Source organism: Anabas testudineus, chromosome 19 (assembly GCF_900324465.2).
Source record: "Anabas testudineus chromosome 19, fAnaTes1.2, whole genome shotgun sequence".
Lineage (NCBI taxonomy): Eukaryota > Metazoa > Chordata > Actinopteri > Anabantiformes > Anabantidae > Anabas > Anabas testudineus.
Genome location: NC_046628.1, coordinates 13,268,645 through 13,293,716, shown reverse-complemented (window position 1 = coordinate 13,293,716; position 25,072 = coordinate 13,268,645). Strand labels below are relative to the sequence as shown.

At 40.6% G+C, this 25,072-nt stretch overlaps 1 protein-coding gene across 16 annotated transcripts in view; it reads right to left on the bottom strand.

Moving 5' to 3' along the window:
• Positions 1 to 24,217, bottom strand: part of LOC113156738 (calcium/calmodulin-dependent protein kinase type II subunit gamma) — a 33,432-nt gene extending 9,215 nt beyond the window's left edge. For 3 of the 16 annotated variants that reach the window (XM_026352026.1, XM_026352023.1, XM_026352027.1), the window contains exons 1-15: positions 23,994 to 24,216; positions 21,882 to 21,976; positions 14,228 to 14,287; positions 11,279 to 11,333; positions 11,099 to 11,164; positions 9,604 to 9,676; positions 8,181 to 8,283; positions 7,621 to 7,704; positions 7,112 to 7,206; positions 6,422 to 6,544; positions 6,164 to 6,247; positions 5,321 to 5,363; positions 4,430 to 4,492; positions 1,201 to 1,241; positions 360 to 443 (exon numbers count right to left, since the gene is read on the bottom strand). In XM_026352026.1, the coding sequence (XP_026207811.1) occupies positions 360 to 443; positions 1,201 to 1,241; positions 4,430 to 4,492; positions 5,321 to 5,363; positions 6,164 to 6,247; positions 6,422 to 6,544; positions 7,112 to 7,206; positions 7,621 to 7,704; positions 8,181 to 8,283; positions 9,604 to 9,676; positions 11,099 to 11,164; positions 11,279 to 11,333; positions 14,228 to 14,287; positions 21,882 to 21,976; positions 23,994 to 24,058 (1,134 nt within the window). In that variant the 5' untranslated portion in view covers positions 24,059 to 24,216. Of the gene's footprint in view, positions 1 to 359; positions 444 to 1,200; positions 1,242 to 4,429; positions 4,493 to 5,320; positions 5,364 to 6,163; positions 6,248 to 6,421; positions 6,545 to 7,111; positions 7,207 to 7,620; positions 7,705 to 8,180; positions 8,284 to 9,603; positions 9,677 to 11,098; positions 11,165 to 11,278; positions 11,334 to 14,227; positions 14,288 to 21,881; positions 21,977 to 23,993 lie in introns of all 16 variants that reach the window. The other 13 variants (XM_026352014.1, XM_026352015.1, XM_026352019.1 and 10 more) reach the window with 7 other exon arrangements.
• Positions 24,218 to 25,072: the final 855 nt, after the last annotated feature.

The window sequence follows — 25,072 nt, the reverse complement described above, 5'->3', positions numbered from 1 at the left end:
GAGGCACATAATCCTGAAGATAAGCTCATGCGCCTGGATAATCTAAAAATGTGCACGTGCAGCCTGAGATTCAAAGTAATGACAAGAATTTTTAAAGTCATTTCCAGCATCTTATCTGCTTGATTTAAAATTAAAGAACCCGTGCACTCCACACATTTTATGGGAGGTACAATGGCCAGAGGATGGGTACTGCTGGAACAGGGAATGTTACGGTGTAACACCTCCTGGATGGTAGATGAAGAATGACAAGCAGCGACTATGGTGATGGAGGATGATGCACAACCAGGCTACTATGCAGCTACTGGGGGTGGGGATGTGTGTTAAAAGGCGGTAACCGACACTGAGGCGGCCTACTGTACCATCTGGGCGTTGGTTGCCATGTTGGTGTCTTTCAGGGCATTGATGGCGCTCACTATACTGTTCTTACTGTTGTTGGTAGAAGGCTGGGGCGAGAACGCAAACACTCACAGTGAACACACGTTACACACACGCACACACACAGATAATTCTGAATTACACGCCTTTTAGGGAATGGGGCTAATGTTAGTCGAGGCTCCTAGGCTGTTGCGAGCTAACAGGGTAAATGAGAGGGTGAGTGCCATAGAATGGCCTCTAGATCATCCTTTTTACTGCCTCACTAACTCTCTATGCCTCTGCCACTTAACTGCACAGAGAGACCCCTGGGGCAGAGGAGAAATAGAGGAAGGCAGGAGGAGGAGAGGGAATAGATGCTTAACAGCAGCAAAGAATGATGGAGACTGCTCGGAAAGAGAGAGCAGCAATCCTCTAACAGAGGCCAAGTAAAGGTGAAACAATAAAACCATCATAGAAAAATAATTGACTGATAATTATACACAGAGTTGTGACTGGAACCACTATAAGAAAAGTAGTTAAAACAGGAGTTTCTAGAAATCGTGGAGCAATTCTGAGATCTAAAAATAGGAAACTGTGAAGCTAGTGAAGTATAATACACTATAGAAATAAGTAGTAAAATTGAGCCAGAAAACTAAACTCTGGAAAAACATTACTGTATGAAAGAGGTACAGCTTGAGAAAAAAAAAAAAAAAAAAAACAGAGAGGAGAAAGTGAGCAGAGACATAAAAGGAACAGAAGAAAAAAACAGGGGTCAGCTAACTTAGGAGAGACAAGACACAACGAAGAAGAACAAAAGAGGGCAGAGAGGTGACGAGACAACCTTACCTTAGCAGAATCTGACTTCTTGTTGAGTAAACTTTTGCATGCTGTAAAAGAGGAGGATAGAAAGGGAGAGAAACAGGCAGAAAACTGAGTTCTACTGTATCAATGCCAATCTGTTCTTGAAAAACCCCACATCTGAGTGGATCTATAATTTGTTATACTGTAGATAAATTACCTGAGTCTAACAAAATACAATGGTGTATTTCTGCATAAATGTGACCTAAAATTAATCAGATGATCACTCAAGTTCTAAAACTAGATAAAGGGATCCAATTAAACAAACGAGACATAAATGTTCTTATTTATTGTGGTGAGTTAATGAATCTTGTGTGTGGCACTGGTATGATCCACTTGAGTAGATTCAACTAAGAGTTTCAAGTTACCATTTATCAGCCCTGCACATAAGCTTTGGGGTATTTTTGCCTACTTTGGTCTCATCTGTCCACAGAAGATTTCTCTAAAAGCCTTATTCACATGGCCTTGAGTAAACCATACATGGCCAGTGGTGTTCCGTTTAGGGAGTAGTGGGTTCTTCTTAATTCAGTCAATACATCAGTCACATTTATTTAATTAGGTTACCTGTAGTTCACATGGAAATCTGATTACATTTTAGGTCATATTTATGCAAAAATAAAGAAAATTCTGAAGGGCCCCACTGTAAGTCTAGATTTTGCCAGAGGATAACATGCATTTAATGGATTTCATGGGTGTTTCTTTCCTTGGCTGTCCAGGTTGCTACACTTTGCTAAGCCCATTCGCATTATAATCAATTCATTGCCATCTGGGGATAAAGAGAAACCTGAGAGCAAAGTAAACTTCCTTAATCCATTTCCTGTCTGGAAGACCCCAGCAGATCTACAAAGAGAGTGATAGTCAGACTCAAACAGCCGCCAGGACTGATGGCAATGAGCTAGGTTAATGTAAATCATTGATTTCCTTTAAGGGCCCCAGTCACTTTTCTTTTCAGCCTAAAGCTCTCAACTGTGTTTGCTTCATTTTCTCTCATTTTCTACTGACACACATAGGTTCCACAAATCTTATCTAGTTTTTCTTACCTTCCAATGGGAAGGGAATGGGAAAGGGGAAAGGGGGGAGAGAGGGGAGGGTTGAAAAAGAGGGCTTAGTATTTCAATAAATAGAGTAAAGATAAGGGGTACAGCATTCACAGCAGCAAACAATGTCAAGTAACAACTCATGCTCCTTAAAGTTGACTGTTGCATCGATATGCAGCTTCTAATTTGGCCTGGCCATGCAGCATCCAAAGAAAAACAAACAAATAAAAAAACAAACAAACAAACAAAAAAAAATCATTCCACAACCAAGGAAAGGAGAACCAATTGTTCAGAGCAAAAACACCTGCATTTAATTTGGCTACATCTTCTATCAAAAAGAAAGCAATTAGAGTGATAATTGTGACAGCATGGGACTACCACCTTCATGTGCTCTCTAAAAACTATATTTCCTCCTTCATTCAAGAAAATGATCAGTGTCAAAGGTCAAGATGACCCACAGCATGAGGTCTGCACCACTCAAGCAGCTCAGCAGCTTGGTATATATTAGAAAGCAGTTGAAGGTGTATCCCCTCAGATTATAAGATATAACCACACAGGACACCCACATGCGAAAGGCAGCAAGCCAAAAACCTTTGTAGAAATATACAGTTTTTCTCTTTTCAAAAGCACACTTCTGTCACATTTCTGCTGTATCATTAAAAAGGGAAGGTCATGAGCAATCTGCCATGCCTTGCCTCGGCCATACTGTACGAAAAGTGTAAGGAAGCAATTGCAGTAAAATGTGCCAAGATTTTAGAGTGATAAGTGACATCATCAGAGGATAAAAAAAAAAAAAAAAAAAAGAACAATTAAGAAAAGAGGAGAGCTGAGGAGTCCAGTCTGGCGTGATGATGTCACATGATATCCACAAGAACTTACAAGCAGGCAACTTGGTCCAGTCTCAGTGAGGAACCCCGCATTCAGAGAGCTCTAGCTGACAAATCAAACCACCACAAACACCTCGAGTTTCAGCGCACCAATCACACATTCTATGAGTAAAACCTGTCTGGCCAAAGGTTTAAACAGTTAGAAAATGTGCCCTTAGAGATTTTACCTTTGTTTTGCCTGCACACAGATCCTAGTTAGTTATGGAGAAACCTACTGTACACACTGTAGAGCAGTAGATTCTCTCATCTGAAAAGGTGACGGAGAACCTAGTCTGCTCTACACTGTTTCTAATGTACTCAATCCACGGAGCCACCATCGGAATCGCCGACCTTAACCACCCCTTCCCCACCCAGCAAGATGAGAGCTTAGCCTATTTTAGTACTTTCAAAACAAATGACTCTATTCCTCTATTCGTGGAATGAGAGTGATTGAATAAGTCACCTTTGCTGCCATGTTAGTTTGTGATATTGCTTTCTGAAGGCACAGACACTTTTCTGAAAGTACTAAAACAGACCATAGGACGGGAAGATGAGACATAGGATGCCTTTAACCTCACAGGATTCATCAGGAAGGCTGTGCAGTGGTGATAGTTTTAACAGCTCCAGTAGCAGCACCAGTGGCAGCACCTGTGGCAGCACTGAAGGCAGTTCTCCCATCCTCTGTCTCAGTCTAGACCTCTCCTCCAGCTCCTCAACTTCAGACTTTCTCCCTCCTGTCCCACCAGACCCAGGTCTGACGATGGCAGCACGCCAACCCAGCTCTTGCCGGCCCCCTGCAGTGTCAGTTCCCGCCCCCAGGATACATGCCCCTCCTCATCCCCTGCCCCAGTCCACCCTGTGCCCATCCTCACAGCCCCAGCTGGGGGGAAAGCACAGAGGTGTATGGGTTCAGCTGGAAGTCAGGATGGAGCTTGCTAGAAGTGACGACATAACTAATTTGGGAGATGAAATGGTGCTTACAAGGTCGAGACTGAGTGGTGGTGAGGTGTAAATGTAAAAAGTACTTTGGAGTGCAGGTTGAACTTAATCGATTACCATTAAGAAATGCTGATGTACATGAGTATGTGCATAAAATCTAATGTCGTTGCATTATAGCAAAGACAACATACATCCTTCATAATCTAAATGAACATAATTTGTGTGAGTACACATGCATGTGTGTGAATGTTGATGAGAATGCTGGCAGAGGCTGCATGCAAGAGTGTGGGGGGGGGGGGGGGGGGGGGGGTAATGAGGGCCCACTCTGTACTATGTGTGTAGAGAGGAGTGGATGGGCGTGTCTCTGGGACGTACCTTCCTGAGCCAGTGAGGCCGTGGAGGAGGCGGCAGCAGCAGAGTTGGTATGCTGCCGGCCCACTATTGGACAGAAATGCTACAGTTGGGAGGGGCTATGCAAGTTAAGCAGGTCTATCGCACGGTGTTCAATCATGGGCCTAGAAAGCTACAGGGTGTGCTGGCTACAGCCCAAATACATCACACAGTTTGATAGAAATGGGCTACTGCAAAGATGTGCACCCCTGTTGTTTCCCAGGCCCAGGGTTGAAATCATTAGTCATCGACTGATCAATTACTTAGAGGCTGAGAACAAGGCTTCAACGAAAACAAGTCACTCTCAGCAGACTGAGGGGAAAAAAAAAACAAAACAAAAAAAAAAAAAAAAAAAAAACAGAATCTTAGCAGTCACCTGTTTTTGCAAAACCACACATGCCCCTCCCAACAAAAAAAACTGATAAAAGTCTAGGCTTTCCTCTCTCAAACATTCAAACACTCCATGGTCAGCAGAAAAGAGGGACACACAAATACGCACACACACAAACACACAGGGAGAGATACATTAGCATAGACAAAGACAAAACTTGCAACCACATATAATCTGGTACATGACATGAAAAATCACATTGTAGCCTCAGATACATGTGCAGTACACTCATAATAGACCATTATTATCAATACATTATTTCTACCATGACTCGAAGGAACTTCATGTTTCAAATCAGTTTTAATGTTGTAAGCAAGCAAACTCCTGTGCACACACAAAAACATATGGTTATTTTGAGGATGAGTGGGTGACTGTGTATGTGTGGTGAGGGGGTTAAAAGTGGTGCAGAGTACTCTATCCACTTTCCTTCCTCCTCTCCCTCTGCATGTGCTGCGTGGGAGGCTGAGGGCGAAGGGCACACCCACCTGAGAAGTTTCTGGACACCAGCATAGTGGTGAGAATGGCTCCCTGGAGGAGGAGAGGAAGGAGGAGAGAGAAGTGAGGGAGGTATAATGAGTGCAGGGACTTTTGTTTTATTTAACAGGAATTTTAGTTTTCCCTTATAGATGGACTGTTCTATATTCATTTCTAATGGGACTGTAACATTCTCGTCTTTCAACTTTTTCATCAGCAATGCTCCTTTACTATAGTGCAATTGTTTTCTACTGTTGAATCCAGTCAAGGCTAAGTGTTTATTCTCTGTCAAACAGTATGTAATTATATATATAAAAAAAAAAAAACCCTATGGGTATTAAGGCGTAGATGCGCCCTTAATTGTGTCTTCACATCTCCAAGTCCCATAACTTAGTCTTCTATGCAAATGAATTTCAATGATGTGACAAAAGAGAACAGCTGCTACTTGATCAATTAGTTTGCATGTACTGCAGTGAATACAAATAGAGAAACTAGAGCTGGGTACTGAAGCTGTTACCAAAGTTTCTCTTCTGACACAAAACAATATTTTTGTTGATATAATAAGTGAAGCAAATAAATTTTCTACAAGCCATTCCTCCCCCACTGAATAAAATAATGTAGGTCCTCAAAGATTAAAAGTTATGTCAACACAAGAAGCAATCCAAGAACTATATAAACTAAATAAAATACAATTGGAACAAATTTTCTTATGAATACTTAATGCTGCAGCAGATATAAATGATTGTAATTCGATACCCAGCTATTTTTATTGATTACTACAACTAGTATTAAAATTGTTAAAATAATTTACAAGAAAAGAGGATGGGTGATAATAAAAAATCTAGCAGAAGTACCTTGAGTTTTCGGCGAGCATTGAACTTGCGGAGACACTCAACAGTTTCCTGTCTGTGCATCATGGATGCCACTGTAGAGCGGTGCTGTAGGGAAAAAAAACAAAAACAAGAATTAAACATGTTACAAAGGGTATTTGAAGTGTTGATATGGTAATTTTTAGGTAGTGTTGTGTGAATGTGTGACTAATGCTATCACCATCTTCTGGTTTAATTCCTGTATGTCTCTGAGGTCAATTAGGTGAGTGAGTGAATACTTACGCAGACCCATGGGTGTTTGAGGGCCTGTTCGGCAGTGATCCTCTTAGCTGGATTGATTGTCAACATCTGGTTGATCAGATTCTTTGCCTCTGGAGTCACTGTGTCCCACTCTGGGGATGGAAACTAAGAAAAAAATTGAAATGTTATAACAAGTAAGTTGGGAACAATGCATGTTTTTGTCAATGCATGTCTGGTTGGGAGCCTTCATCTGCAGGTTTCTGACTAATCCACACCATCTGGCGACCAGGTATAGAGTTAAATTGAGTTGAAGTTAAGTTAAAATTAAGCTTATATAAGAAGAAACTGCAAATTTACTTTTTAAACAGAACAAATGCTTCTGTTCCAAGTCTTTAAATCTGCTTTATAAGCAGAACATTTCCCACAAACAGGTTGCTTAAGACTTTCCCTTTTTCTCTGAGAAATGCAATATGCCTTTATTATTCAGAGAGTGAGAAAGGAGGATACCCCTTCTCACACACTCACACACACACACACACCTCTGCAATGCGTCAGGGAGGCCCTGATAGGATCAATAACTTTGGAACAGCTCTCAATTGAACACAAATAAACATTCCAAAACTGCTTAGCAAACCAAGCAAACCCCTGCACTGCACCCTTTACAAATATACACCAGACACACACACACACACACACACACACACACACACACACACACACACACACACTTACATCGTATGCCCCAGCTTTGATCTGCTGATAGAGTTTGTGCTGATCTTCATCCCAGAATGGAGGATATCCCACTAACAAGATATAGAGAATAACACCTGACAGACAACAGGGTGGGGTTGGGGGGTTGGTGGGGAGATTGAAAATGATCATTTTTAAAATTCAAATTGGGAAATGAAATGTTATATTATAGCACACTTCATTACAATTAAACCTATTATGCTTCAATTTGAAATGGATACAGCAGCAGGTAACTTTTATAGAAGAATTTAATAAACGTAAGAACAACAGAAAAATAAAGAATTTTGGTTGCATCCATTTATAGTAGAAGTGCCTGGTTATAACAGGTCTTTTCTGCCGTAGTTTGGATGGATTTAGCTTTACCTTTATGAAATGATTTAATCTTCTATTTAACCTAATATATGTAAACATAGCCAGAAAATGGTGTCGATTTGCTACCAGTGTGATGACTGAAACAGGTTAATTGTCTAAGGATGAGGCTAAAGACTCACCACAAGCCCATATGTCCACAGGCTTGCCATAGGGGTCCTTCCTCAGGACTTCAGGAGAGAGATAGCCAGGGGTGCCCGCAAACCCTACCCGCAAGAAAAACCAAGAGGACACAATTACCTATGTCTTACAAAAAACTCAAGAAGGCTATTTTTGTGTGGTTGTGTGAATGGTTCAGATGCTAGCCACATGCTGCACTGTAACGCAAGACCAGATTATTACAGTGTAGAGTCACAAGCAAATGCCCATTAATCATCTCGTCCTCGCTGGAGTCAGCCAAATGCTGGCTGCTTGGCTGTAAGCCAAGACACAATGACCTAAGCATGAACTGGAAAGTGTCTGTGAGCCTCTTAAGCAATGCTCCCATAAGTATTCTTTGACTTCTAAATGGCCGTCTGGATGTGTATCTATACAGACGCACTGTATGAAAGAGGGCCTGTTAAACAGCAATTTATATACTTAAGTGCACAAATGATCCAGTGCTAACAATCAGATAGAATAACAGATCAAGTAATGTTTCAACACATTTGGTTTGTGTCTGTCATTGTTTGTGTTTCCTTACCAAACCAAGCCTGCTGGTCTCCCTGCACTTCAATAGCGAGGCCAAAGTCTGCCAGCTTCACTGCAGCACCCTTCATCTTACTGGCCAACAACAGGTTCTCAGGCTGAGAAAGAGAGAGGCGCGCGCGCGCACATGCACACGCGCACACACACACGCACGCACACACACACACACACACACACACACACGGTGAAGCAGAATGTAGGACAAGAGATCAAGACAGTGAGAGACAGATAGTGACAGGCACTCTTGAGCAAACCTCCTTCTTAGAAATATTTATATTTGATGTATTCGACACAGCTTGTGTGGGGGTGGGGTAAAGGTGTGAGAAAGCTATGGAGAGACGGAGGCGGCAGGGAGAGGATGGGTAGTTGAGAATCTCCACAATGCCTTATATGGCCATGGGTTTGTAGCCATAGAAACCACTAAGGAGTCATTTAGGCAGTGCTGCAGACTGCATGCTAAATGGAAAGTGTACTTAGTGAGGGGCAGCGTGTGTGGCAGCGTTCTAAATAGCCGTTGTTTGGGCAGTAGGACATAAAGAGCTGCAGTAAAAGCCCACTCAGGATAAAAGGGCAACAAATCAGACAGGCAGCGCCCGAGGTAATAGCGTTATTCTCTGACATAGAGTAGACACACACACACACACACACACACACACACACACACACACACACACACACACACACACACACACACACACACACACACACACACACACACACACACACACACACACACACACAAAAGCCACCCACACACATCTGAGACATCCCTTGAGATTGATTTTTTTTTTTTTTTGAACATGTGGCGCAAAAAGGTACAATTTAATATAAATTAACATTGTCCTTCCTACTAGATTATTATCATCACCTCAAACTGGGTTAAGTAGAAAACATCTCTCTTCCCCTCATCTTTGGATTTGAGCCCCCGCTACTCAATGGGTGGTGGGATGTCACATGGGTTGTCCTGGCAACTCCTGATGTTCATCTATGCTATTACCTCCTCTCTGATAATAGACTCCGATCACGACATGAAAAGCATAAACGTGTTTACGGAGGGTACGTGTTGTTTGAGTCCCTGTCTTTTCCTTGCCATAGGTGAGACAATCTCCTCCACGTGACCATGACTCACCATCTTTGTGCTTAAGCACACATGCATGCATGTACACATACGCAAACTTGCAGAGTTGTGGTCAAGGACAAAACGAGCTGACAGATCTTATGTACAGAAATAGAGGGTAAAATCAGTAGATGGGAGAGAGCCGCAGGAGGAAAAATAAGGAGATAGAAGCAGAAATGCAGGGAGAAAGAAAAAGAGAGAGACAGAGCTGGAGCGACCGAGAGCCATCTGTGTGTTGCCATGGCCACGAGCAGAGGTGTGTGTGAGTGTGTGGTTGTCACAGCAACGAGCAGCCACTCACCTTGAGGTCTCTGTGCACAATATCATGCTGGTGGATATGATTGACACTCTCCAAGATCTGACTAATGCAATGGCTGTTGAAAAAGAGGGACAAACGGAGACCAAAACGTGTCAGTCACTGTCCATCATTATAAAAGACATCACATATACTCCATTGTTTGATTTGTCTGTTATGTGGTTCTGGTTACAAAACCAATGCATTTTGTTGCAACATTTTTAGCTTTGTCATTAGGAAGAAGAAACACCCTGACATCACCCTGGAGCACTGTAATAATCACAACATGAAACTAGAGCAGTCATACATTTTAAAGATTGGAGTGATCACATGCATTTGTAGAGTCTGCGAGTGAAAAAACAAAGTTTTTAAATGTTGATGTAGGATCAATCTTTTAGACATTTCATAGACCAGTTACTGGCCAAATTGATAATGAATGACAGCAGATTATAAATCTAAGGGTATCGCAATACCAATATTAATTTTCAAAGACATTACCCAGGTATAGTTTAAACAATCAATGCTGAGAAATTCATGTGGGAGGCATTACACCACATAGTCAATAAAACTCTATCCCAGTAGCCATTTTAATAATGGGGGCGTCAATTCAGCTGCTACCAATACCACTGCCATTATATCTCAATTCTGGCTAGTAAGCATGTTTTCACACTAGCCTGCAAGTGTGTTGGCTCATATTGGGTCTTGAAAAAAATCTTCTACAAGCCAGTGCGTGACTACCTTACTGCAGTCCTTCGTGGTGTCATGCAGCACCTATTTGAGGTTCATGTTCATGTCACATCTCTAAAAAGGTTAATAGGTCAAGGGTTGGTCCCAGCTTGAGAAAGTGAGGCCAGGGATTAATCCAAGTAGGGGTTGTTTCCAGAGCCCCCTATATGTATTATGTACAAAGTGTACAAAGACCCCTAATCCAATTGTACAGCAGCCAGAGGAGAGAAAGAGGAGAGCCTGAGAACGAGGGTGTATAAAGGAAAGAGAGAAAGCTTAAATGTCAGCAAAACAGCAGAAAATTGAGAGAAAAGCTTCATACAGTTTCCCAGAAGCCAAGGTGATGTCTTAATGTCTTAATTGCATTTTGTCAATTTCACAGCCCAAATTGATGAATGCATTTGCAACAATTCAACAAACAAACTAAAATTCTGCATATAGCATTTTGCCTAATAAATAACTTACAGAATTAACAGATTACTGTTGATGGACAAATTGTTTCAGTACAACTTCAATGTAAAAGGAGGATGGAGGGTTGTGCACGTAGCCACAGAGAGAAGAGACAGCTATATTGATGCACTTGTTGACAGGGGGATGCATTTGCTGACATGAATACAAGCAAACCAATTATATCCACCACCATGCGCCTGTCTGTTCAAGCTTAGAAAATGAGAGGCGGTATTCATACATTTGATGGGATTATGCTGTAAATTTGCAGCAGGGTGTGTTTGCATGTACTGTATACTTGAAGAGCAGTTCCATAGGAGGTGCTTACCTGGCATCAGCCTCACTATAGTACTCCCTGGCTACAATATCTTCAAAAAGCTCTCCTCCTGTTACCCTGGGTAGGGAGGAAGAAAGAAGTAGACAGGGACAGAGATACAAGAGAAGTTGTTAGCATACACAAAGAAATCACAGTCACAAAGATGTGTGTGCGTGTGCAAGATTTACTTACAGGTCAAAGACTAGGTAATGAAAACCTTCCTCTGAAATGCTGTCATGGAGTCTCACTGCAAGATAAAGGATAAGCTGTTAGACAAAGATATCAACAAACATACAGGAGTTAGGTAAAAGAATAAGTTGTTTGACAGCAGTGTTTGGCAGATACACTAAGAGAATAAAAAATACAAATGCAAAATTAAAAATATTTTAAGAGACAAAAGCAGAACTAATGTTGTGGTGTATAGATTTTTCTCTAAGCGTGCAGATATGAAATCACATCCAGTGGCTAGGAGAGAAACCACAATTTAATTAAACCCCACATAGTTTGATTATTGAAGCTGAGTGATGGTGTCGGGAAAGCATTTAGTTTGGAGCCAAATTACCGCCAGTTTTTAAATATTATCTTTATATAGTAATGCCCCTCATACGCCAAATTTTTGTACTGTTGAGACATCGACACTGTAGCAACAGTGATTTGAGACTATAATGCACCAAAGCATCAATGTAGATTAGTTTTGGAGGCAGAGCAAACAACAAAGTCTAGTCTAGTCCAGTCTAACCATGTTTAATATCCATTCAAGCTCTGCTAGGCTACCAGGAAAACAGTTGTTGAAGAGGAAGGACTGTGAATCTCAAAAAAATAATAAAAATAAATAAATAAAGCACAGATGTGGGTGGAGAAGTCTAGAATCAGGCTATGAAATGTTAGATTTGAAAAAACTGTACCGTTTCCTGATTGGCAATAGAATAAAATAAGTGTTTACTACGGTAATGAGCTAATATCACCATGAAACTGCAGTTATATGATAACACCCTGAGCCCTACTGTCAACATATCTAAACACCAGCCTAATGACAAAGCAAGATGCAGGCAGCAAGAGCAAGGTGTCAGAGGATGGCCCAGAGATACAGCTTAGATTTAGTGTCAGGGGATCCACAGTTTTCGTTATGTAAAATGAATCAGTTGTATAATAAGATGAAGTAGGATGGCCCTGGAGCAAGAAACGAGCCATTGCTCTTTCCTCCTCCTCCCATCTTCTCGCTCTCCCTCCATCTGTCTCCTACTCCTCCTGCTTTCGTCTCTCCATCTGTCTCTTTTTTGTGCCCTCTTTTGTCCAAAGTTTGAATGCAGACGATGCCAGAATGTGTCAAAAAGAGAAGAGAGGACAAGGGAGAGGAAAAAAAAAAAAATCTATATGGAGAGGGGAAGGGAACAGGAAAAGTAGGCGAGGGGCGATCGAGTGCCTGAGGGGCAACAAAAAACTAGGACATGATGAAAAGAGAAATAAGTAGTATAGTGGGAAAGGTGTCATTGATTTTGTCATTTTCCCCCTTTGTGCCCTTTAATACCCATCTCCTCTAGACATTTCCATTACAGCTGTACAATGCCTTTTATTTTACCATCATTATCTCAATGAGAATATACAAATGGGCAAAGACACAAAGTCAGAAGTTCAAGAAAGCAAGGGACGTTTTTCACAAACGTGACATACATGACGTGTGTGACAGGCAGAACAGAGCCCTCCCTCTTAGAGGAATCACTTGTTCTATGTGTCTAAGCAATACAACTGATGTCGTCTGCATATCTTTTGGTCATTATTGATTAAACCAAGAATAAAAATTAGAAATAAAGCTTGCAGTTAAAATGTTAGCATCTTGACACTAATTCAAAGTAGCAATGTTAAAATACCAACTACAACAACGTTCTTCGGCTAATCAACAAACGCAACATAATTTCTTCGGCCTCTAAATTCAAATACTATTTTAGTACATTTACTATGGATTGCAAAACGAACTTTACATGGGAAAAATGATTAGTAGAATTACTTTGCTCAACAACATTATTTGGACAATGAAGAAAACTTTTTGCAAGTCTGTATCAAGTCTGGTTTGAAAATAAGGCTTTTAATAAACAGAGATAGTTTATCACACTAAGGTCATAATGAAAGATGAATATACTGATATATTAATAATGTGAAACCTTGTTAATTATTAATTATGTTTCTTTCATTACCAACAGGATTCTTGGGAGTGTTCCTAACTTTTACACTCACGCCGTCATTGTAGCTCAGAATAATGTATTAATCTCTTTAGATTAACCAATGATAATTGGAAACAAAGATTGCCTGTGATGCCTCTAAATCATATCGAGTAAGCAGCTCCTTTTGTTACAAATGCAACACTTAGGTCAGAGTACAGTCATATTAAATACAGTCATTAAATGCTCCATTTGTGGTTCTTATAAGTGATTGGCTTCAATTAATAACTAGCCTCTTTAAAAATAAAACACACTTGTGGCCAGGTTGAAAAACCTAAATGATCCAGTTAATAACTAGCTTTATGATACACTCATGCAAGTTGAACTTGCTTCGTGATACAGGTTTAAGATTATTTATACACAAGTTTACATGATTATGTTATTCAAGTTTTTGAACAACGTCATGACTTCCCTGCGAGTTTTGACTTTTTGTTTGAAATCTGAAAGATTAATGTAAAATTCACATAAGAATGTACAACATGAAATCACTGTGCTGATTTCAGCACTGTAACTCAAGTTGCAGAAACACCTACACAGATATTCTCAAGAACCATGAATAAATCAGTCAGCTAGAGCAATGTAGATTGCTCAGTGTCAGGATAAAAGCTTATCCTGATTTCTGTAAACAGATTACGTTGCTTATATGTGCATTACAATATTCTGAAAACCACATCAAAATCCAAATATAACTGCACATCTTTACTCAAGGTCCACTCACTAGCTTTATTCATTTTAAGTAAAGGTTGTTTTTAAACAAAAGGTCAAGAATGAACATTCATGGTCAACATATTTATGCTGATTAACATTTGAGAAATTCTCCCAATATTAGGATAACCTTAGCTTAAAATTTGATTCCAGCACCAGTTTAGATGCATTAAAAATATACACAACACATCACACAACTGCTGAAGTGCACATAACTCACCAATGTTGGGGTGTTTCAGGAGGCGGCAGATACGAGCCTCTCTCTCAAGCTTCTGATGGTCTGAGGACAGAAAAGTCAGAGTTTAGACAGGTTACAACCACAGAACATGGTCAAAGTGAAGTGTCACAGTTTTTATACTTTCTGGTGACCTGGTACTTCACAAGAAAATAGCAACCAACACTACATGTTCAGTTGCTTGCTGCTGTTCTAAAATATATGTGTATCAATATATGTATCACTACAATATTCTTTACCTTCTCAGTTGTTAGTGTTGTCATTTAATTTAGATAAAATATAAGATATATATCCCAGCACCCACTAGAAGATAAGGGCAATATGGCCAATTTATATATATATATATATATTATTATAATAATATATAATAATAATAATATATATATATATATATCTATATATATCTTATAATATATATATATAATATATATTATATTATATAATATAAAAATTGGCCATGCAAACAGGTCTAGGTGGTCTTCACCACAAAGCCACAAGACATCAGATACGCACCAGTTTAGAAAACCTCAGACAGTAATGTTTGTTTTTTTACTTGGGTTAATAAACATGTCAGTACAGTCGAGTGTTTAACTGAATAAATAGATGTTTAGGTGCAATTAAAAACCTTTTTAATGCAGTTGAATAATGTGATTTCTCCTCCTCCATAACTTATTTCGGAATCATTATGCGCAGATTTTTAACTGTAGTGACAGTAGATGCTGTTTCCTGCCTTTTTTTTTTTTGCTGCGTGTGTAGTGGAGCAGACTGACATTGCAGTGAGAGAAAAACAGGCAGACAGACACAATGCTCCTATTCAGTGTGAATGGTGTGAATTGTTAAGATGTATGTGGTGGAAAGCAACTTAATTAGACATCTACAGGGCACTCTGTTACTTTCAGCTTCAGTTGAACTTTGGTTTAAACATAAGGAGGCATTGCTGTAATGTAATGATCTTGTGAATCCAACCACTTCACTGTGCCACTTTCCTAATCTGCAGCCTCTCTAATCCCCTTCAATATCTTGATTATAGTAACCAAGTTTCTCATTTACATGACAGTTAAGAAATCAACTTACTTACAAATTGTAACTCATTTACTTAAGTGTGTTTAGACACATGAATGCATTCTAGTCAGTGACGCACACCATATATTTTTGCAGAGCTATAAGTATGGTATGGTCTTCATGATGTTCTTAGTCCCAAATACTGTGACTATGGCTCAATACAAATCAGACTCAATGTGATTCAGGCTATTGCTGAGCTTTAAAAACTTGCTCATACAGTAAGACATATTGCTAGCTGTACCATACTTAATATCACTACATTGTGTGGTTACGTCTGTGGTGTGTGGAGAAGTCTCAAACACAGCAAAATTATGTATTTACATACGTGAATGAGGATTTTTTTTGTATACATGAACGCAAATACTTTAGGCCATGGAACAAACCTTTTAGTCATCCAGTCGTTCCAGGTGAAAGGTTGCATTTGCTTGTCAAAGGTAACAGTCACAGGCAGAGCTCCACTAATCTCATGTATGGTTGTATTTAAGGTTTTTAACTCTGTGTGTAAATAGTTAATCAGGCTTTGACTAGCAATGGTGAATGAGTTTGCATGTGTATCCATGTACAGTATATATGTATTTGTGTATGCCTGTGTGTACAGGGGTTAAGTCCAAGTCAATTATAAAAAAGAAAAAAACATAGCAGTGTTTGCACTTCTGGTTGGGAGTAGATGCTATCAAGAACCCACATGCCTTAAGGCCAAACCAACATCCTTGTTTGAGGATTTTACTAAATCCGGCAGCAGTAGTATGTGTGTACATTTGCATGCTTTTATGAGTTGACAGTCTGTAAACCATATGACACCTTCAGGAGGGTGTAGCCACAACCATGAAGTCAGAGGTCACAGAGATAGTAACTGCAGAGAGGATCCAGTATAACTTAATATGTGGAGGTGTGTATTTGTGTTTGCTTTATCACTGTGGTGAAACCAAACTCAACCCTAGAGCTCCATGGCAATTGCACCAAACAGAGGTAAGATTTGTGCTCATTTCCCTGGTGCAGCAACAGCATATGAATTTCATCTGCTGTTGCTGAGCAATCACTCACATCATCCACTTGCATTTTTCTGTAAATGCAATGCAGTATGTACAAGAATACTAAGAGCATGTTGTTATAATAAGCCTGATTGCCATCATGTCCTCTCTTTCTTTGCTTGATTCTTTCCCCAACTTGTTGCTGACATGATTTTGAAGCTGTGTTCATGTGAAGATCTGTCTCCTGTGAGCCTAATACAACTACAGCGCTTTACATCTACCTTCCACTACCCTCTCTGTCACATCCCTGCAGGTATAGATTTCCCTTATCTGAGAGAAAGCAAGCGAATAAGGGAGAGACCTGAACCTCCTTCTAATTATACCAGTGACGCAGGATGAAGAGACAGAAGGATGGAGGGAGGATTACATGGAACGTCCATTTGCTTGAAGAGGATCACAGCTCCCCTGTGTGCATGTTTGTGTATGGCTGTCTACCCTGGTGCAGTGTCACTGCAGCACTCACTAATTCATTCAATCTCCTTATTTGTTGGTGCAAGAGTGTGTGGTAGAAGAAGCAGGAAAGAGAGGGCTGGAGGGTAATTACTGGCACTTCCTGCTGCTCTCTAATTGGCCATCTGCTTTGCCATGGGGCCGGCCCACAGCCATCTTACATCAGCTGAGGAGGATGGCGAGAATCTGACATCCACACACGCCTCTCTCAGTCTTTTGCCACACATACAGAGCTGACAATCTGACTGAAGGCTTGAGGATCCAGTTCAATCTGTTTCAGACAAATTTACATCCAAACTGTTGGGAGTGGGGAAACACTGACAAATCTAATGCCACTGTTTGCGACAGAGAACTCAATATTGACAATGTGCCACAGTTTTGGCACGGGGGGGTTATTTTTTCATATTTGTTTCATATTGACAAATAAAAAACTTAATTAGCAGATGCACCTTAAATGCACCAGCAAGGCATACCGACTTTGTGGGTACAAGAATAAGCAAAAAAATTTAATTTTCCAATAATCCAAAATTATTACAGAATACATAATTACAAAATATCTAGCTAAAGTACAAATCTAGCAATCTGAAAAGACAAACATATTTTGATTTTAGATACCATCCCCATGTTACCAGGTGAGAAAAGTTGCTACTTTCCTTAATGACAGCTTGCATAGTGAGTCTGTACAACTATTAACATGCCATCAATGGTGCATATCAGATTGTATCTCGGTTTCCAATGTTTAATATTTAAACCAGTACTTTATTTTGGCCATGTGTAGCAGCAGAAACAAGTTGTGAACGCAACACTGTCATTAACACGTTTTAAACGGATACATCAAACTTGTTAGGCAACAGTTGCATATTTACACATGAAACAGATAGAGAATAACATTAGGAGTCATGTTTCTCTACTACCTGTACTTGTTCACTGCATGCACATATAAACTCTTATTTGGTTATGTTTTGGTCTCTACCAGCTCCTGAGGGAAATTTCTGGCTCTTTAACTGCTAATGCTCCACTATGGTTACCAGCTAGTTGCTCACTGTGTCTGTTGTTCGGACATGAGCATAAAAACTCAACTAAAACACATCTCTTTGAAGCCAAAGGAGCTACAAGGGATAATTCTCTGTAGGTTTATCATTTCAAGTGACCCCGGTTTTATTATCATTGTTTTCACATTAACATTATTATCACTCTTAAATATCTGAGGTATATAAATATTGAGTTATGGTGACTAATATGTATTCACAGTAAGACTAGGAAATATTTGTCCATGTTGATAAAATGTGTTTCTATTTATCTCAGCAAAAAAGAAAAAAAAAAAAAGTTCAGTTCAATCTAGTTCAGTCATAAAACTATTACTGGAGTACTACTGAGAGACAGATCAATTATAAACCATATTTAACATTTATTATTGCAAGCACCTAATGCAATATTCTCTCAACAAATAATATAAATTCTACTAAGCAAAACCATATAATGTTTGCAACATAACGGGCTAATTGGAGGAATAACCCCACCTACCTATATGGCAGTAAGATATTTATCAATTCAACTTATGAATTTAACTGCTGCTCTGACAAAGTAGCAAGTATAACATAATGTTCACCATGGTAACCATTACACACCAAATAAATAGTCCATCAACTGTCCTCTAGAGTTACTGTTTTCAATATCAGGAACTCGACTCATGCAAACCTGATTAAAGACTGAATTGTCATTTTGTTTTATTATCCAGTCCAAGTTTATCTAGCTCAAGTATTGCAGTGTCGCCAAAGAATGCACACCAGGGACTGCTCTACTGCTTCTTCAGTATCGGGATAGTAGTAGTATAGATTTGTGTGTTACATTACCAAAAACAAAATTAAACGATTAATTGCTCAGCCTTAGTGCAATAAGGTTTACTGCAGGTATACAGTACATACACACATCTTTGTAGGAATTCACATGCATGTAGCTGCATGGAATAAAGCTTCTTGAGCCTTCACTGAACAGAAAACTAGTGAATTCCTTTGGTTTGTCATCAGTAGTAATAATATAAAGGACTTTGGCTATAAGAAGTGAGCGAGGATCTGGACTGAATCTGAGAAATTGCTGATCAAACAAACAACAAGCAAACATTAATTAATTGTATTACTTAGGTAATATAATTAACTTTGAAAGCGAAAAACCTAACAAATCTAATCAAATTAAAAAAAAATCCCAAAAAACTAAGCTGCTTACTCAAAGAAAAAAAATGATGTGGGAAATCTGGGAATGCGTTTACCTGCGCTGTAGTAATCTGGTTACTGTAAATCTATACAGACTTGAAACAGACTAATCAGTAATCAGATTTCGTCTGCACTCAAGATTCATTTTGGAAGCATAGCTCGGAAGAGGCTGCTTCAATGCTTTTATTAATTTATTCATTATTTTACTGCTTTGACCCAGAAAAGACAAAACAATGCTCCTTTTCACAATGGAAACTGTTATTCTAACAAAAGAATAGTGGAACCTGCCTCACTTGGACTTCTACAGCAGTTTACAGACTTTATCATGCACATGCGCACTTGTAAAAAGCTGATTAGAAATCTGTTTGTGCATATACATGGCAGAGAAATCGGCATTCTCGAGGAGAAATCTACCTAGGGACATCAGGTTTCTCTAATCCCCTACCCAGATAACGGTAACCAGGTTTCTTATCTAGTTAAGAAATCAGCTTACTCCAGAAATCGATTGTAACCAGGTTACTTAAATGCATGTGTTGCTGCAGATAAGGTAGCTACCATACATTTCACAATGAAATACAACAATGGATTCATGCTGCACAAAGTCTGAAAAGTACCATCAATTGATTTATCGAAATGTATCACACTCACTTCTAATTTCGTTTACCTGTTTTTCCTGTAAAATAATTTTTATGAGTGCATTTGAGTGTGCTAATCTGTGAATCATTTGATTATTTTACCAATTCATACTACGCATGTAATACAGCCTTTCCTTGTTTAATCTGATGTTCTTCGTAAAGGATAAAAGGTAAATGTAATACACATAATTTTTGTGAAAATTTGAGGCCTATACAGTGTTCTTTGGGTCATTTCAATCAATGACACTCTTTCTCATTTCCCAGTTATGTGCGAATCCGCTAAAATTTGTACCCCATTTATAAACTGAAACCACCATAAATCAGATATGCACAAAAGACCCCTAATTCCTTGAGATAGGAATCAGGTATATGTATTTTGGACCTCCTATAGGAGGTAAGCAAGGATCTGGAATGGTTAAGACACCTGTCTACCTGCACCCCAATCACATCCACCCACAACAGTCTGTAGGCTGAACTATCTTCCAACCAACAACCTACATCTCTTAGGTCCTTCCTTCTTTTGTTTCCTTCTAATTGTCCCTTCCTTTCTTTCTTCCTCCCTTGCTTCCTTCTTTTTCCTCCCTGTCTCCCTTTCCCCCTCCCCCCGCCTCAGATTACTGCAGTGTTTACCAGAGCTTTGAGAGACTTACCCACCAGGCCACGCGTGAGGTCACACTCGCCCCATCGGGCTAAAAAAAACCCACCCAAATCCTATCGGGCAAGCTGCCTGCTCACGCACTGGCTGCCTGTGTCTGTGGACGTTGTGTTTTGTGTCCGTGTAGGTGCATGTTGCGTCAGCAGGGTGACCGGCCTACTGCAATTCTTCTCTCAGGACAAAATCCCCCCCTCCTTCAATCACTATTACGTGTCTCGTTCTGTCTCATTTCTCCCTGCTTCCCTAGTGTAGAGTGTCACTGCTCTCCATGCAAGACTATACTGATAAAAATGTCCTCCTCTTCTAGACAGCCTTCTTCTCTTCTCCGATATACACAAGCCTACAATGTACTCCCTGCCTCTGCGAAAGGCCAGCAGTTTTCTGCAGAGCCCTTATTTTTCCTCGGTGGCACATTAATTCCAGGAGCTGCCCTTTGTGAACACTTGATGGCAGACATAGAACAATAATGACATTACAACACATTCAGATGCCTCACAATACAGATATGCTCTATTAGCATTACTCCCTGCTCTCTCTTTCACTCACACTCTCAAATGCCATCAGACAGACAACAGTGCAAACAAGGAGGCGCCTATGGAATCTGTGGGGTCTTAGTGGTTGATGAGATACATTTAGCATAAATGGATTAGCCTCAATACAAACCAATCCCCCTCCACAGAAAGACATGAGACGGGCAATATAAAAGAGAAGTTAGAGTGGAGGAATGGAAGATAAAGGAAGCCAGGTGTGTATGAATGTCAAGAAGCCGACAGGCCTAATTTGTCAGACACAAAAAGGAGAAAGTAATTAAGTATTTCAGTCTGAAGCTAAGGGAGGTTCTGACACATCAACATGAGCGCACGTCGTTATTACACCAAGACACGCCACACCTGGAATGTGCACGTGGGTGTAGATATTTGTCAAGATACAAAGGTAACGTCACTAATAAAAATTCAGGAGTGGACTGTGGAGCTACATGAAACCAATAACAAGATGACAAGATAAAATATTTCAAGTCCTGCCAGTTCTTACTGTTTTACTTCACTCACATCCGATTGCCCTTCCCATAAAGAACTCCTTAGAAATTCAGATCAATCCATCGTGCAGTGGTTGTCTAATGACACCACAGAGCAGCAACTGAAAGTTATTCAATGCAGTGCTTAAAAAGAGGGTCATTAAACCATCAAGAGGTTTCTGATAAGAACTCCCCACAGACAAAATGATTGAATCAAAGAATTCATCTCCAATTGGAATTATGGGACTCATGCTCATGTCCATATTTTTGATATAACGATGTATTATATACATAATAAGGTAAACCAGTAAAGATTTTGATACACAATACCAGGATAATTATATTTTGAGTATGTATTGTAGGCTATAGTGGACAAACTAAATATTCAGTTCAATGGCTCAGTCACAGACAGACTTTCCCCATCTGTTATTTTATCTATCTTATCTCTCTTTTATCTATTACTTTCTACTTTGAAGATTACTCTTGCTATATAAAGGTTCTAACGCACAGCTCTACTTATCAATATGCACCATAAAGAAAGCCAACATGCACATAACAGTGTATACATGGTGTTAACATACCTCTTGCAGACAGCTTCTTAGTGTTGATAATTTTTGCAGCATATTCCTGTCCTGATGACTTCTTAACACACCTACGCACCACTGAAAAAGCTCCCCTAAGAAGAAAGAACAAACAACCAAAAATCAGTTCCATTTCACATGCTCACTCACACACACACACACAAGTCCAAACATATGAAGTGACATTTGAAACTGCATCCATGTTTGGCAATGGTTTGTTTGTGTATGCTAACAACATTGGTTTCTCTCACTCCTTCACACATACAGTTTACAGTCATTACTACCACTGCATCAGTGCATTCAACTTGAAAAGAGGACCAACAATCAAACAAAACAGCACCAATATAACAATATAACTTCTTCAGCATGACATGAACACTAGTCCTGAATTGACATAGAATTAAGTACGATTATCAACTTCATAGAGGTACACAGCCAGCAAAGAACAGACTCCATCTTACACTAAGATGGACAACATTAAATACAGTCACAAGGTAATAGTGTTCAGTTATATATCTGCTCAGGCAGAAAAGGAAGTGCATAACACACCATAAAACAACTCCTACTCTGAGGAGTTTCATATTGACCTAGATGAATGCTCCATATTTTCCACCTGCTAGCTGCTATGGTTATGGTACAATTTTGAGGATCACAGAACAAGTAATTATGCATCATTTTCATAGTGCCTGTAATGCATCCTGTTTAACCTGCAGTTTCTGGCCTTACAGAGTTTTCCTGACACAGGAAGGCTGCTTTTTACTACTCATGATGACATATGGAGGTTTGCTTCTTTTTCTTTTTACTGCACTCTGCTCCTACCACTTTGCTCTTAGTTTCAATTATTTACCAGCAAATGAGAGGTGACAGAAGTACACGCCAGTGCCCTGACATTAATAACCTATGACTGAGCAAAATGCATTAACAAATGGCAGCAAGAATGTAAGGTAAGAATGAGGAGCAGTGGAGCCGATATCCGCTATGGAGGATGTTTAGGTGCATATACTGTATGCGTTTAGTGGACGGCCGTGCAATTAGTGCCATCGATTACTGTCACTTATAAAGAAGAGAGTGGAAATGGCAGCGGGAAATTAAGGCTGCTGTATCTTTATACAAGTAATGTCGTCCTGCTGCCGCTGGTTTGGGTACAGCACAGGAGGAAAAGGCTCTGCTGGCCAAGAACAACAGATGCTGCTGCTGCTGCTGCTGGTGAGGATGATGATGGTGATGAAACAGAGGAGGTAGTGGCCCGGTTTTTTTTTTTTTTTGGCGTCATCAAAATACCGAGAAAACACGTCATAGACCCCTACACCGAAACATCAAGTTGCCCTCATAAGTACCAGCGCTTTGCAGCTGGCTCCGTTTAAGACTCACAACGCCAATACATTTATTGATACCGTCATGATCGGATCGTGTGGGCGAAACGGTGCAAACATAAAGCAGCGCAGCCTGGACCGAATAACTTCCTCATTAAGTGATTGAGGGGTACGTGAGGTTACTCAACACGGGCACACAAATCATCTGCAGCTGCTCAGGAAAGAAAAGTGGTCGGCCTAGTTAGCTAGCGACTGCAGCCTCTGGTGTACCGAGCCCGCACGGAGCTGTCAGACCCTTGGGCCGGTGAAATGTCACAGGGCTACGTCTCCGGCGTCTCTCGGGGCCCCGCTGACGGGTTCAGCAGACCAGAAAATACCGGCTAGAAAACACGGAGGGGCTAACAGCTGTTAATACACCAACATCTGTGCACTGTGTTCACCACAATTAGCGACTAAAAGATGCGGCGGTGGGCTAACTCGGGCTAGTTTATGAATATGAGCACGGTGGCTAACCGAACGTTAGTTCTCCGTTAGTGCGGGAGAAGCTAACGTTAGGTAGCCGATAGCAGCGCTTATTTAGCCACACTGCACCACCACAATATCACACTCCAGCTCACACGTACTGACACATTATTAAAGCACTCAGCATGACAAGCTAGTCTGTAAACTATTTTGGCTAGCTACCTCATGCTAGCTGGCTAACCAGAAATAATGCGAGGCGAGGTTGCGGGGGTGGGGGACAAAACGACAAGACAAACACGATGCACACGGTATCGTTAACGTTACGACTGCTGCTTACTTCCCGAGCTCCTCGTACAGCTGGTACTCGTCGGTAAACCTGGTGGAAGTAGCGGTGGTTGCCATAGTTGGAGCCGTGATAGGGGAGCCCGAGCCTTAGGGTACGACGGCGGCTGGCTCTCGTACGGGGGTCCGGGAGGACGGTAGCCTAGCCTCCAACACTGGAGTACCTTTCTGACAGGCAGGCAGGGCTGAAGAGGAGAGAGGCGAGCAGAGACGGAAAAGGAGGGGCTGGGGAGAGGAGGAGGAGTGATGGTGATAAGTGTGTGTGTGTGTAGTAAAGTATATGAATTCTCGCGAGAATAGACTCTTACAGCATGAGAGAGCAAGGCCCGTAGTTGAATGAAGTCACTGAAATTGTTGGGATATGCTGCTTGGCTTGTTTAGAATAAATAAACAGTAGATAATCAGGTGACATTGTGTCAAACGCTGCTCAGACCTGCCATAGTACATGTGGCTTGCTGAAAAACAGCTTTTTATGTCCACTTCCCATCTCTCCTCACGTCTTCAAAATATTGCAGCTGCATTTTACTGCACTGTTTGGGATACACCCAACCCTGGGTCACACCTTACTGCAGCAGAGAGTCAAGCTGTGACACACATAAACAAACACACGCTGCATAAGTACATGCACATACAGATGCACACTACAGAAATCAATATTGATTAATGCAGGTCTTGCTCTTAACACAACAGGCCTTTCTGAACCACTTATTTTGTGTGTGCATAAGAGAGGTAGTGATGGATAGAGGGAATTGTGTGACTGCTGTATCAGGTTTCCGCTGACAAGCATGCACCTATGTTTTTCCACAGTGCGAGGACTGTTAGCTTGGTGGTGCTAAAAGATGGTGTCACACAGATCCAGAGTGCCTCACTAAATGTTTAATGTGGCATGAGGAGGCCGACAGAGGACAGGCGGGTGGGGCTGGAGGGAGCTTGAGAGGCCCTGTGTGTGCGGCTGCCTGCTCAGCACTCTGGCTCAGAGGTGGGACAGCAAACAGCACATAGATGCTGTCAGAGAGAAAAGAGACCAACATTTACTTCACTTGAAAATCTTTGTGCGTGGTTGTCAGCGTGGGA